Below are 12,919 nucleotides of genomic sequence, written 5' to 3'. Positions count from 1 at the left end.
GTCTGGGAAGATCCCACATGCCACGGAGCAAATAAGCCCGTGTGCCACAACTACTGAGCCTGCACTCTACAGCCCGCGCACCGCAACTGTTGAGCCCACATGCTGCAACTACTGAAGCCTGCGCACCTAGAGCCCGTGCTCCACAACAAGAGAAGCCACCGCAATGAGAAGCCTGTGCACTGCAATGAAGAGTAGCTCCTGCTCAATGCAACTAGAGAAAGCCCATGCACAGCAATGAAGACCCAACGCCGCCAAAAATAAAAAAATAAAAATAAATAAATAAATAAAAATAAATCTTTTTGTAATATTAAGCAAAAAAAAAAAGGCCTCAAAGAATAAATACAGCTTAATAGCGTTTTTTATAAAGTTAGAACACAAAAATTTTTAAAATAATTTTTAGGAATATGGATAGATGCAAAGAAACTATATTAAAAGAGAAGCAGTGGAATTATAAACAAGGGATTTAAGATATGGCTACCTGGGGTGAGGGAAAGCAGAGGGATGGGATGGGGGAGTGGGCACATGGCTAGTGTAGGTTACTGTCATGCTTATTAACTGACTGCTTTAAAGAAAATAAGTGTAGGGAATTCCCTAGTGGTCCAGTGGTTGGGACTCCTTGCTTTCACTGCTGAGGGCCCAGGTTCAATCCCTGGTCGGGGAAGTAAGACCCCACAAGCCACACAGCGTGGCCAAAAAAATAAAAATGAAAAAAAAAGTGTAAACCCAGTCTTGGACATATGAGGAAATTCCTGTTTTCTAGAACTTTTACTACAATTTTAATTCTAGAATTTCCTGATAAAAGCTGACTGACTTTCATGTAAATATATGTTAAAATCATGTGGCATTAATTTGGGATTATACTATATGCCAAAAAATGAAGTTCATACATTTGTAGAAACAGAAGGTACTGAAATCCCAATGACTAACACTGCCCCTTTCTTAAAAAGTATAACCCTTTGGTAGGAAAATATGAGAAAGTTTGAATAAGAATATTTTTTATATAAATGGAAATTGGAAATCATAATTTGCATTAAAAGGCTCTTTCACTTTTAATTCACAAAAAAAGTTTTCTCAAGTTTGAAGATTTCTGAAAGTCATGTATTATTTTTAACAGAGTAACTAGTTTTTATGGAGTTAACCTAGATCTCTCCCTAACAGAGTAGTGCTGATTCTGTTGCCTTACCATGGCTCTAATCCCAACCTCCTTATTCCCTACAGCCACTGCCCAAGTTTAGGCCTGGACTTACAAACCCAAAGTCCACATTTAGCCTACAGAATTTTTTTTTTTTGGTCTGTGTAATGTTTACATTAAAAAAAATTGTTGCCAATATTTTAAAAATTGGAAATTGTACTTAAAAATGCAGATTCCAGCTTTATTAAAAAATCAGAATATTTGGCAACATTCAACTATAGCTAAGATGAGACTTTCCTTTTTGGATGAGGCATGGGGGTTCCAGTTCAGAGAGTTTCTGCGATTCTCCGACAACTGGCTCACTTCACTCATTGGCATTACACTTGGCCTTTATAGGGACTTCCAACCTCTTCTCATATCCATTCTTTTGACCTTCCCTCCAACATAGTACATACCTCTCCACATTGTTAAAAGTAGCTTTCTAAGCAGGTTTGATCAAATCACTTCTTGATTTGCATATCCTTGATTTGCTCCTAATTGTTCTTAGGATAAAATCCAAACTCACAATGGCGTCATGATCTGGTCTGCCTGTTTCTCACCTCTTCCCAGCTCTGATTACTACTCAGAACCAGCTGTTCCCAGACCCGCTTCCTCATGTCTGTGTTACTCTCTTCGCCTTCTCTTCCCTTTTTCTCCAGGCTAACTCATACTCATCCTAAAAGACTCTGCTCTGACATCAGTCCTCCAGGAAACCTTTCCCCAAAGCTTTTGCCTCCTCCCCTTCGTTTGTGATCCCAAAGCGACATGAGCTCTTCCGAGTTTGTGAGTTCTTCATTAAAATTTTTGAGGTCTCCAAACACCACCAACAGGTGTTAAACCCGGGTAGGCTAAAGTGGGGTTAATCGTACTTGGATTAAGACCAGCGTTATTTTCGAGTCTAGACCTCTGACCGAGTATGGTTCCAAGGGTGATGTGTGACAGGCATGTGTAAAGATCCATACCAGTACGAACTCCGGAGACTAGGGTTGGTGAGCGTTTCAGACCCCGGCTCCCCGCCGGGTGCACTACCGCAAGCTCGCCGCCAGGGTCTGAAGTCGCTGCGAGCGCAGCCTCTGATTGGATAGGGCGGTGCATGCCGGTAGCGGCCGGGCCTTCGAAGTGCTTGCTGGGAGTTGTAGTTCTTGGAGCCGGAAGCGGGGGTGGCAGGGCTAGAAACAGCAGCTGAGGCAGCAGTCACTGCCTTTGCTGTCACCCGGCTGTAGTGCATGACTCTGAGCCCACCGGCCGTGGGTGTCTCCTCGGTTCCCGGGGGACTCCGGGAGCCCTGAGGGGCGAAGCGACGGGGACGCCTCTCTTAAGAGAAGAGGCGACGTCGCAGCCCCGGATGCGGGCAGAGGGCGCGGGAATGGAGCTTGGCGGCTGCGAGGAGGGCTTGCCGGAGGAGAGCAGGTGGGCTGGGAAGGGGCCGGGGAGTCGCTGGCGGATGGATGCGCTGAAGTCCCGGGAGGCTTGAGAGGGCTCGGAGAGCACGGGGAGACCTGCCGGGCGCGACAGACATGAGGGCAACTGTGGGCAACTTGTTTGGGAAGAAATTCTGAAAGGAGGGACGCGCAGGGCGTGGATAGGGCGGACGAGGGAACGGGCTTAGTGAGGGTGAAGGAGGGGGCTAGGGTATGTTGAGGGCGGGGGCTTGGGGAGTGGGCAGAAGTGGGTGAAGCTCAGATCCAAGGCTGCTGGAGAGGAGGTGGATATTGAGAGATGCTGTAGTGAGATTTCATAGGCCAGAGTCTATAGATAGCAGTAGGGGACAAGGTGGGTGCCCCAACTGAAACTTGCGGTGACAGCAATTCGGGCCAATATTAAGAAGGTTGAAGTAAGAATTTCTGGGAGCAAAGGTTAGGCATTATGAGTGGCCTAGAAAGAAGCTTAGGAAAGATGTGTGTGAGGAAGGAGTGAAGAAGGGCCTGCGGATGAAAGTGGGCGATTGTAATGGCAGTGGAATGGGGATGGTGGCTTGCTAGTGGGACTAGAAATTGCGTGCGTGCCCTTTGTCAAAGCTGGATCCCTGTTAGAGTGTAACAGGACCTCCCTGTCGTTTCCTTTTCATCCTTAAACCCTTCACCCCTTCCCCACAATGCAGCTAAGCAATTTTCCATTTATTTATATGAAACTGTTGTTATCGAGTTCATACCTTGTAGAAATTAGAGAATTTAAGATTTTAAAAACTACTTTGACCGAATGGTGGCTCGGACTCTGTAGAGGTACTACTCCTATGTAGGGGCTGCTTCATTAATAACTCTGGTCTTAACCTCTTAAGAATCTGGAAGGGACATCATAGAGCAGGAATGTGGGTTAAGGAAGTCTTTTTTTTAACATCTTTATTGAATTATAATTGCTTTACATTGTTGTGTTAGTTTCTGCTGTATAACAAAGTGAATCAGCTATACATATACATATATCCCCATATCCCCTCCTTCTTGCATCTCCCTCCCACCCTCCCTATCCCACCCCTCTAGGGGGTCGCAAAGCACGGAGCTGATCTCCATGTTCTATGCTGATCTTCCTGTACTATGCGGCTGCTTCCCACTAGCTATGTATTTTACATTTGGTAGTGTGTGTATGTCCATGCCCCTCTCTCACTTCGTCCCAGCTTCCCCTTCCCCTTCCCCGTGTCCTCAAGTCCAGTCTCTACATCTGCGTCTTTATTCCTGTCCTGCCCCTAGGTTCTTCAGAACCATTTTTTTTTTTTAGATTCCATATATATGTGTTAGCATATGGTATTTGTTTTTCTCTTTCTGACTTACTTCATTCTGTATGACAGACTCTAGGTCCATCCACCTCACTACAAATAACTCAGTTTCGTTTCTTTTTATGGCTCAGTAATATTCCATTGTATATATGTGCCACATCTTCTTTATCCATTCATCTGTCGATGGACACGTAGGTTGCTTCCATGTCCTGGCTATTGTAAATAGTGCTGCAGTGAACATTGTGGTACATGACTCTTTTTGAATTATGGTTTTCTCAGGGTATATGCCCAGTAGTGGGATTGCTGGATCGTATGGTAGTTCTATTTTTAGTTTAAGGAACCTCCATACTGTTCTCCATAGTGACTTCATCAATTTACATTCCCACCAACAGTGGGAGAGGGTTCCCTTTTCTCCACACCCTCTCTGACATTTATTGTTTGTAGATTTTTTGATGATGGCCATTCTGACTGGTGTGAGGTGATACCTCATTGTAGTTTTGACTTGCATTTCTCTAGTGATTAGTGATGTTGAGCATCCTTTCATGTGTTTGTTGGCAATCTATATCTTCTTTGGAGGAATGTCTATTTAGGTCTTCTGCCCATTTTTGGATTGGGTTGGGTTTTTTTTTGATATTGAGCTGCATGAGCTGCTTGTATATTTTGGAGATTAATCCTTTGTCAGTTGCTTTGTTTGCAAATATTTTCTCCCATTCTGAGGGTTGTCTTTTCGTCTTGTTTATGGTTTCCTTTGCTGTGCAAAAGCTTTTAAGTTTCATTAGGTTCCATTTGTTTATTTTTGTTTTTATTTCCATTTCTCTAGGAGGTGAGTCAAAAAGGATCTTGATGTGATTTATGTCATAGAGTGTTCTGCCTTTGTTTTCCTCTAAGAGTTTTATAGTGTCTGGCCTTACATTTAAGGAAGTCTTCCTTGACTTTTAAAAATATTCAGATATAATTAGAGTCTCAGGAGCAGCTGGGATCCAAAGACTGGAGGTGGAATATTTACCTCTGAGAAAATATCAACAGGGGAAAATTAATGAGATGTTGTACCTGAGTGAAGACCTGGCTGTTTTAAAGGGTGACTCCTCTTTTATGTGCACAGTTAGCCTGTGGCCTGCTGTACAAAACCGGGGCCGACAGGACCTTGGCGTTCCTGCCCAAGACTTGTGAATGATGTGTTCAGTGAAACTGAACATCTTACTTCCCTTTTCCACGTTTCAGTTTCTGCTTATGTATATTTGGCTACTTATTCTTCCTCCAGATGTCTGTGAAATGCTTCATGTAAAAGGTCCTATATACATTCTAAACAAATTTTAGGACTGTTTTTATTTTCCTCTACCAGTTCATGTGGGAGAGGCTGGGTTGGAAATTCAAATTTCCTCCCCATCTAGCTGAGTTATTTATTTATTTAATATATTTAACAAACACTTATTTACTACGTGCCAGGCATTGCATAAGAGCCTTACAAGTATTATTTAATCCTCATAACAACTGGGTGAGATAGGTACTATTCAATATAGTATCACCATTTGACAGCTGAGGGAGCTGAGACATAGACAGGATAAATAACTTGCCAAGGTCATACAGTAAATCCTTGGTGGAACTGGGATTCAAACCCAGGCAATCTGGCTCTCGTTTTAATACCTACACTATACTACCTCTCACTATGCTAATATACTGGGACAAAGAAATGTATAAGGTAATGAATTTTATAGCATTCTTTGCCTGTCATTTTAAGGCTATTAGGACCACTCCTTTGCAGGTATCTTTTTCTGTTATTCTTTCCATGCTTGCCTCTTAACCAAGGAACTTCAGTCAAAACTTAATTTCAGTAGTGGGATTATCCCCACAAAATCACTCATACTGTTGCCATAGCCAACTCTCTGTGGGTGGCTAGTTAACTCAGAATGTGTTATTTAATGGGACTTCATGGCACTGATGGCCTCCTTAGTTCGAGATAGTCAAATGGTAAATAAAGTACATGCCTTGTGCCTGAGAATTGAGGCACTGTGGCTGGATCACTGCAAACCTAACCCTTCTATGGCCAGTAAAACACCCAATTCAGAAGACATCTTGATGAGATGGCATCATTTTTTTTTAATATATAATGAAGGATAAAACTGCTCAGTTATTTTCTGAAAGCAGTTGATGTAGTGAAATGTGCATAAGCTTTATATCCAGGTAGATCTGCATTTGAATTCTAGCTCTACTGCTTAACTTGGCTTATCTTGTCTGAGTGGGAAGAATGATGCCTTCCTGACTGGTAAGTTGTGAGGATTCAATAACATAATGTGCATAAAGCTCCTCACAGAGTGCCTGATATGTACTGAGTGCAAAAAATGTCTACTTCCATCTCCTCCCCAGTTTTCTTGAAATAAGGTTAGTGGGTGCTCTTCCAGTTGCTGTTTTCAATGGTATCATTGCTTGCTCTTCCTCCTTCTGTGGCTCCTCTATCCGAGTTGAACGCACTGGGGACTGGGGTGTTGGCCTAGCTTTTAACTTCATCCTTGGAGTGGAATGTCATAGATTCCCCTATTGTTTTCCATGTAGCTAGTCATCACTAGCAAAATGCTGTAGTGCTCAGGGATGATACTTCACTTTTCCTAGGGTTTCCTAAATGCCGATTATTTGGAGTTTGGTGAAACTGCTAAACAATTAAAGGAATGATTCTTCTTGCATTGCTCCGTCACCCTCAGCTGCCTTGGGCTATGCAATCTACTTCTGAGCTTGGAACCCAACTACTTCCACAGTTTTCCTGGTACAGTGAGTCAGATAGAGTCAGAATTCAAGTATTAACATACTTTTTTGTGTCTCCAAACTGAGCTCATTCTGTTGACCAAAACCTTTTCCTCCTCTGTTCTCTATCTCAGTTAATAGTGTTTTCCATTCAGTCAACCAAACGAGATACCTCAGAGTGAAATTTGATACTTCCCTCTCCTTCATTTCCCATACCCAGGCAGTCACAGGTCCAATGAGTTCTGTTTCTGGTTTTTCTCTTGAAGCCTTTTTTTTTTCCCTCCGTTTCCAAATATATTGCCTTATATTACCAAAAAATCCAGGGAGTGGTATTGCTTCAGGAATGACCAAATGTAGGTGCTTAAACAAAAGTTTGTCCCTCAAAGTGAGAGAGTGGCATGGACATATATGCACTACCAAACGTAAAAGCGATAGCTAGTGGGAAGCAGCCACATAGCACAGGGAGATCAGCTTGGTGCTTTGTGACCCGCTAGAGATGTGGGATAGGGAGCATGGGAGGGAGGGAGACGCAAGAGGGAAGAGATATGGGGATATAAGTATATGTATAACTGATTCACTTTGTTATAAAGCAGAAACTAACACACCATCGTAAAGCAATTATACTCCAATAAAGACGTTAAAAAAAAAAAAAAAAGTTTGTCCCTGTCTGTGTGCTCTTTTTCTCAATGTGTTGGCTTCATTCTCAGGCAGATTTTTTTCTTTTTTTAAAAATTTTTAAATTTTATTTTATTTATTTATTTTTGGCTGCGTTGGGTCTTGTTGCTGCATGCGGGCTTTCTCTAGTTGCGGCGAGTGAGGGCTACTCTTCGTTGCAGCGTGCAGACTTCTCATTGTGGTGTCTTCTCTTGTTGCGGACCGCAGGCTCTAGGTGCGCGGGCTTCAGTAGTTGTGGCTCGTGGGCTCTAGAGCACAGGCTCAGTAATTGTGGCACCTGGGCTTAGTTGCTCTGCGGCATGTGGGATCTTCTTGGACCAGGGATCGAACCCGTGTCCCCTGCATTGGCAGGCGGACTCTTAACCACTGTGCCACCAGGGAAGTAGCAGATTTTTCTACAGGATAACCCTTGGCGACTTCAAGTTTAGCAACCCAACCAAAAAGAAGACAAAAGCAATCCCCATGGGTATAGCAAAAGTGAAAATTCTGGGGCTGACTCTTTTTGGACTGACTTATGTTCCTGTTCTTGTAATCAGGGTATGGAATATGTTGCTCAGTCAGGCCTAAGTTATATGCCCAACCCTGGATCCTAGGGTAGGGTGATATTTTCTTGGGACTTCATGGACCAGATTAAGTGCCAGAGGGGTGATTCCCCTGTGAAAAATCAGTATTCTGTTACCAAAAGAAAGGGACATGAATTCTGGGCAGATATAAACAAAATTATTCGCTAAAGCCTTTATTATTTCTCATTGTGGATTCTCTCAGTAGCCTCCTGACTAAGCTCCCAATCTGAGCCCAGTCCCCCTATTCCAAGCAGCTTCCACATTGCTACCAGCTTAATTTTTCAGAAACAAAGTTACTCTAGTATTTTGCTCAGAAATGTTCAGTGATTTCTTTGAAAATAGAAAGTCAGAACTTCCCTGGTATTCAGTATGAAGTTTCCAGTTACAAAACCATGGCATTCACTCACTCTCACATCTCCTTCCTCACCATTCTGATACTTGCTCCTCTAAATTCCCTGCACTACCTCCTTCTTTGCCTGGAGAGCTCTTAGTCGTTCTTTAAATAATGCTCCTTTAGAAGTCATCATTGACCTGCCCTTTTCTATCTCTCTTATTACAGCACTTCTCACGCTATAGCATTTTTTTAATGTACGTTCGCCTTTCCCCCACTGCATTCTGAATATCCAGAGAGGTGGGGACTCTCCCTCTTGAACCACCATAAGCCCGGTGCCTAGCACAGTGCCTGACATATGGTTGGTGTTCACTGAATATTTGCTCAAGGAATGAAAATGGTAAAATTTGGTCATGCTTCTTATGGTTGGGCAGGTGTCATTGGTGCTGTTGCTATTGAAAGGGCCTCTGTTTTTCCCTGTTTATTCATTTTTCACTTTTTCACGTAATTTTCATTTTCTACTTCCTCCCTTTCGTTCCCTTTTTCCTTTGACCATGCTCTGGCAGCACTGGTAGCAAAGCAAGAGGATCACATGATTTTTGAGCAATCCAAACTGCTACTCCAATTATTAGTACAACTCTCCCTCCCCCCCCTCCCGCTGCCCCCCCGCCCCTCCCCCCAAAAACATACTCTTGAAGCTTTTGGGGAAAATGCTATTGTCAGAACCCAGAAGCCGGAGGTGTATCAGCTGATAGCAGGAACCATAAGCTGAAGCTTTTCTAAGTATCTACCCTCCCCACAGCTGTTTCTGCTTTTTTATAGCTGCTTTATCACTTCTTCCATAAATGGAATTTTTTTCCTGTTTTTTATTTTGTTTTGTAATCTTTCCTCCATAAACAACCTGCCTTGGTATTTATAGACCAGCTCTGTCCAACATGATAGCCACTTAGACACCTGTGGTAATTTAAGTCTAAATTAATTAAAATTAAATAAAATTTTAAAATTTCAGTTCTTTAGTCACACTGCACAGACTTCAAGCGCTTAATGGCCACAGTGGCTAGTGGCTGCCATATTGGACAGCACAGATACAGAACATTTCCAGCATCACAGAAAGTTCAATTGAACAATTCTGCTGTAGATTTAAATCTGCATTTTTCAGGAAAGAACTGCAGCATGCTTACATGTTTTTAGTTCCTCTGGATCAGGCTCACTTGAAGTGTAAACTGCACTTGATTAGGAGGAGAGAAGATTATTAAAGGAAGTCATCAATAGTAGTGAGTAAATAGGAACTTGGCAAACTATCTCTCCAAGTTTATGGGGCCATATCCTTTGCCAGTGAAACTCACAGGAACCCTGCTGGATTGCAGGACTGAGAGATGATTGATTTTTGACTAGAAAAGAGCAGAATCCAATAATTTCTTAAGGGTTCTCAGACAGTCTCCCAGTGAGCTCTCTCACTTGGATACTTTTGAGAAGAAAGCAGTAATAGTCATATTGCCATTCCTCTTCACCCACCTCCCTCCAAGACCATGAATTTATTTTTGCCTCCTAACCTCCTAAAGAGTCCTTTGAGAGTTTTAGATTTTCCAAGGGTTTTTTTTTTTTTTTTCTATTTGTTTTGTTCTACTTTTGTTATTTGCTCACTGTTTTATTGCTTTCTGGCTGGAGAATATGTCTGTACTACTTCTACTTTTGAGGATCTATTGACTTTTCTTATGCGTGTGCCTTAGTGCAAGGCCAATTTTTGTGACTGTTGTATGTGTGCTTTAAAAAAGTGTTCTTCAGGGCGTAGTTTTCTAGATGTTATAGAACAACCTTATTAATTATATATTATTCAGCTCTTCTAATCACTTTTTTACTATTGGTTTTCATGATCTCCCATTACCATTGTTTTTTCTTTTCCATTTCCATTTTTCTTTTTATTATTTATTTATTTATTTATTTATTTTGGCTGTGCTGGTTCTTCATTGCGGCACGTGGGATCTTTAGTTGTGCCATGCGGACTTCTTAGTTATGGCATGCAGACTCTTAGTTGTGGCATTCAGGATCTAGTTCCCTGACCACAGATCGAACCCGGGCCTCCTGTGTTGGGAGCGTGGAGTCTTACCCACTGGACCACCAGGGAAGTCCCCATTTTTCTTTTTGTTTTCTGCAGTTTTTGTTTCCCCTGTGTGTGTCTGTGTGTGTGTCTGTGTGTGTGTTGTTTTGTTTGATATATTTTGAGGCCATGTTATTAGATACATAAAAACTAATGAGAGCTATATCTTCATTATTCCCTCTTTGTCTTTTTAAATGATTCTTGCCTTGAATACAACCTTGATATTAATATAGTTTCCTCCTACTTTTTTGTTTGATTGGCTGTTTTGTTTTAAATAGTTGAGTTTATTCCATTGACACTTATTTTTATCTCATATCTGTTGGGTCTTAATTCTGTCATCTTTTAAAAATGATTTCTTTAGTGTTCTCTTGCTGTTTTCTTTCCTCAGCAGTTTTTGAGATAGTTTAGTTTTAGTTCTAATGATGGTTATCTTTTACTTTAAAATAGTCTCCCTAAAACTGAGGCAACTGAGGCAGTGTCTTTCCTCCTTTGCCTTTGCTATTAGAGTGGTGGTGTATGCCTCCTTTACCTTGCTTGTAAAGCACTCTTCTATCCAGACAACATAAGGTGTGACTGTAAGGTAATGAGATAGGCTTTCTTATATGACTCACAAAATCAACCCTATTTTTTTGCAGTAAAACCTTATAAGTTTCTTTCATTCTATCCAGTAAGCAGATTTGATTCTCTGTTAGATACAAGGTCATCCAATATTGAGGAAGTCTTTCCAGCTATCCTGCTTCAGTGAGAGCACCATGAACATAAACAGGGCCTTGGAACCTGTGCTAAGAAGAGATTTGACCCTAGTTTAAATTCAGTGAAGATATTCTTTGTAGGTGGAGCACTGTGACTAGTTTTAATTATGTCACAAACTGTCCAATCCCAAATTTTCTCTGAAGCAGAATGGGTAAGAGGCTTTATACTAGGTACCCCTTCTGATTTAATTGGATTTATTAGATTTATGCAATGGACGTTCAAAGGAAAAGGACAGAGAAAAGGGAAGTAATACTACTATTATTTGCTTGATGGTGGTGCTTTCTGTAGATTATCAATTACACTCCTTTATGAAGTAGTTGTTCTCTCCATCTTGCAGATGAGGGAACTGAAGCTTAAAGAGTTTAATGGCTTGCCCAAGGATGTACAGCTAGTTTGTGCAGAGCTAAGATTCAAATTCAGGTTGGCCTGACCGTGAAGCTTGTTCTCTTTCCACTGAATGACATTTTCTCTCTGCTTATTAAAATATAAAATACAAAAGAAATAGAGGGACTTCCCTGGTGGCGCAGAGGTTAAGACTCCACACTCCCAATGCTGGGGACCTGGGTTCGATCCCTGGTCAGGGAACTAGATCCCACATGCATGCCACAACTAAGAGTTTGCACGCCACAACTAAGGAGCTGGTGAGCTGCAACTAAAGAGCCTGCCTGCCGCAACTAAGACCTGGCACAACCAAATAAATAAAAAAATAAGTAAATATTAAAAAAAAAAAGGAAATAGAAAAACCATGGTCCTTCTCCTTAAGGAAATCAACCACATACCGGTAAATAACAATGTTTTTGTTTTTTTTTTTTAAAGATTATTATTAGGAGGAATGGTGTATTGACAGCATGTGTTATGGAGTTTCTAACAAAAAAGTTGTAGCAGGTCAGATTATGTAGAACATCTTGGGAGAAAATTGTACTAGAGCTGAAACTTAATCCCTGAATGGGACAAGAAGAGAATCATTCCAAGTGGAAAGGTCTCCATGGATACAGTCATGAGAGTAGGTATGAGGTTAGCATGTTTGCATGCGGTAGAGAGAGAGAGACTGTATTCAAATTGAGGAGTACTGAGCAGGATGGAGAATTTTTGAACTCCGTACTAAGGAGTTTGCATATCATCAGTGGTAAGTTTTCTGACAAAAGGGATTTTTCTACCTTTTGTTAAATCTACCCATTGTTGAAATTCAAGAGATTTAGTATCATTAAAATTTAGTATGATTGGTGAAACATTTGTTGAATAGGTATAAAGTTACAAAGCATGCCTTCTAGACATTGAGATTCCTAGGCATTGAGGTTCCCTCCTAGACTTTTTTTTTATTTTTTTATTTTTTTTATTTTTTTTATTTTTGGCTGCGTTGGGTCTTTGTTGCGGTGTGCGGGCTTCTCATTGCGGTGGCCTCTCCCGTTAGGGAGCACAGGCTCTAGGCACGTGGACTCAGCAGCTGTGGCTCACGGGCCCAGCTGCTCCGCGGCATGTGGGATCCTCCCAGATCAGGGCCCGAACCCATGTCCCCTGCATTGGCAGGCAAACTCCCAATCAGTGAGCCACCAGGGAAGTCCCCCTCCTAGACTTTTGAGATTCTGCTGTCAACCGCTAAAGGGATGGAACTGCCAATGGTTAGGTTCTCCTAAGTGTCCCAGAGCTGAGAGCTGTATAATAGAGTCAAGTATGTTTTTTCTGTAAGCATATTGTTTATTTGAAAAGCATCATAAATATACTACATACTCTACAAGTTAAAAACTGTATAACTAAAAACAGATAATATGGAGCCAGTTAAGAAGAAAGTTAAATGCAAATTAAACGTGGTAGTTTCTTGCTACCTCATTGTTACCAATAATTATTTCCCAGGACTTCCCTGGTGGCGCAGTGGTTAAAAATC

General features: G+C 41.6%; 1 protein-coding gene across 10 annotated transcripts in view; it reads left to right on the top strand.

Annotated features, from left to right (window-relative positions):
• Nucleotides 1–12,919, top strand: part of RUBCN (rubicon autophagy regulator) — a 66,194-nt gene that overhangs the window by 6,443 nt on the left and 46,832 nt on the right. The window contains exon 1 of one of the 10 annotated variants that reach the window (XM_036849867.1): nt 1,851–1,954. The exons of 6 other annotated variants lie outside the window; for them this stretch is intronic. Coding sequence is in view for 3 of the 4 variants with exons in the window: in XM_036849862.1 (XP_036705757.1) it covers nt 2,517–2,581 (65 nt within the window). In the remaining variant the exon portion in view is untranslated. Of the gene's footprint in view, nt 1–1,850; nt 1,955–2,321; nt 2,582–12,919 lie in introns of those variants that run through there. 3 more of the 10 variants (XM_036849862.1, XM_036849865.1, XM_036849858.1) reach the window with 3 other exon arrangements.

This window comes from Balaenoptera musculus, chromosome 4 (assembly GCF_009873245.2).
Source record: "Balaenoptera musculus isolate JJ_BM4_2016_0621 chromosome 4, mBalMus1.pri.v3, whole genome shotgun sequence".
Lineage (NCBI taxonomy): Eukaryota > Metazoa > Chordata > Mammalia > Artiodactyla > Balaenopteridae > Balaenoptera > Balaenoptera musculus.
Note: the sequence above shows the minus strand (reverse complement) of the source record. Positions and strands in the feature narration are given on the sequence as shown.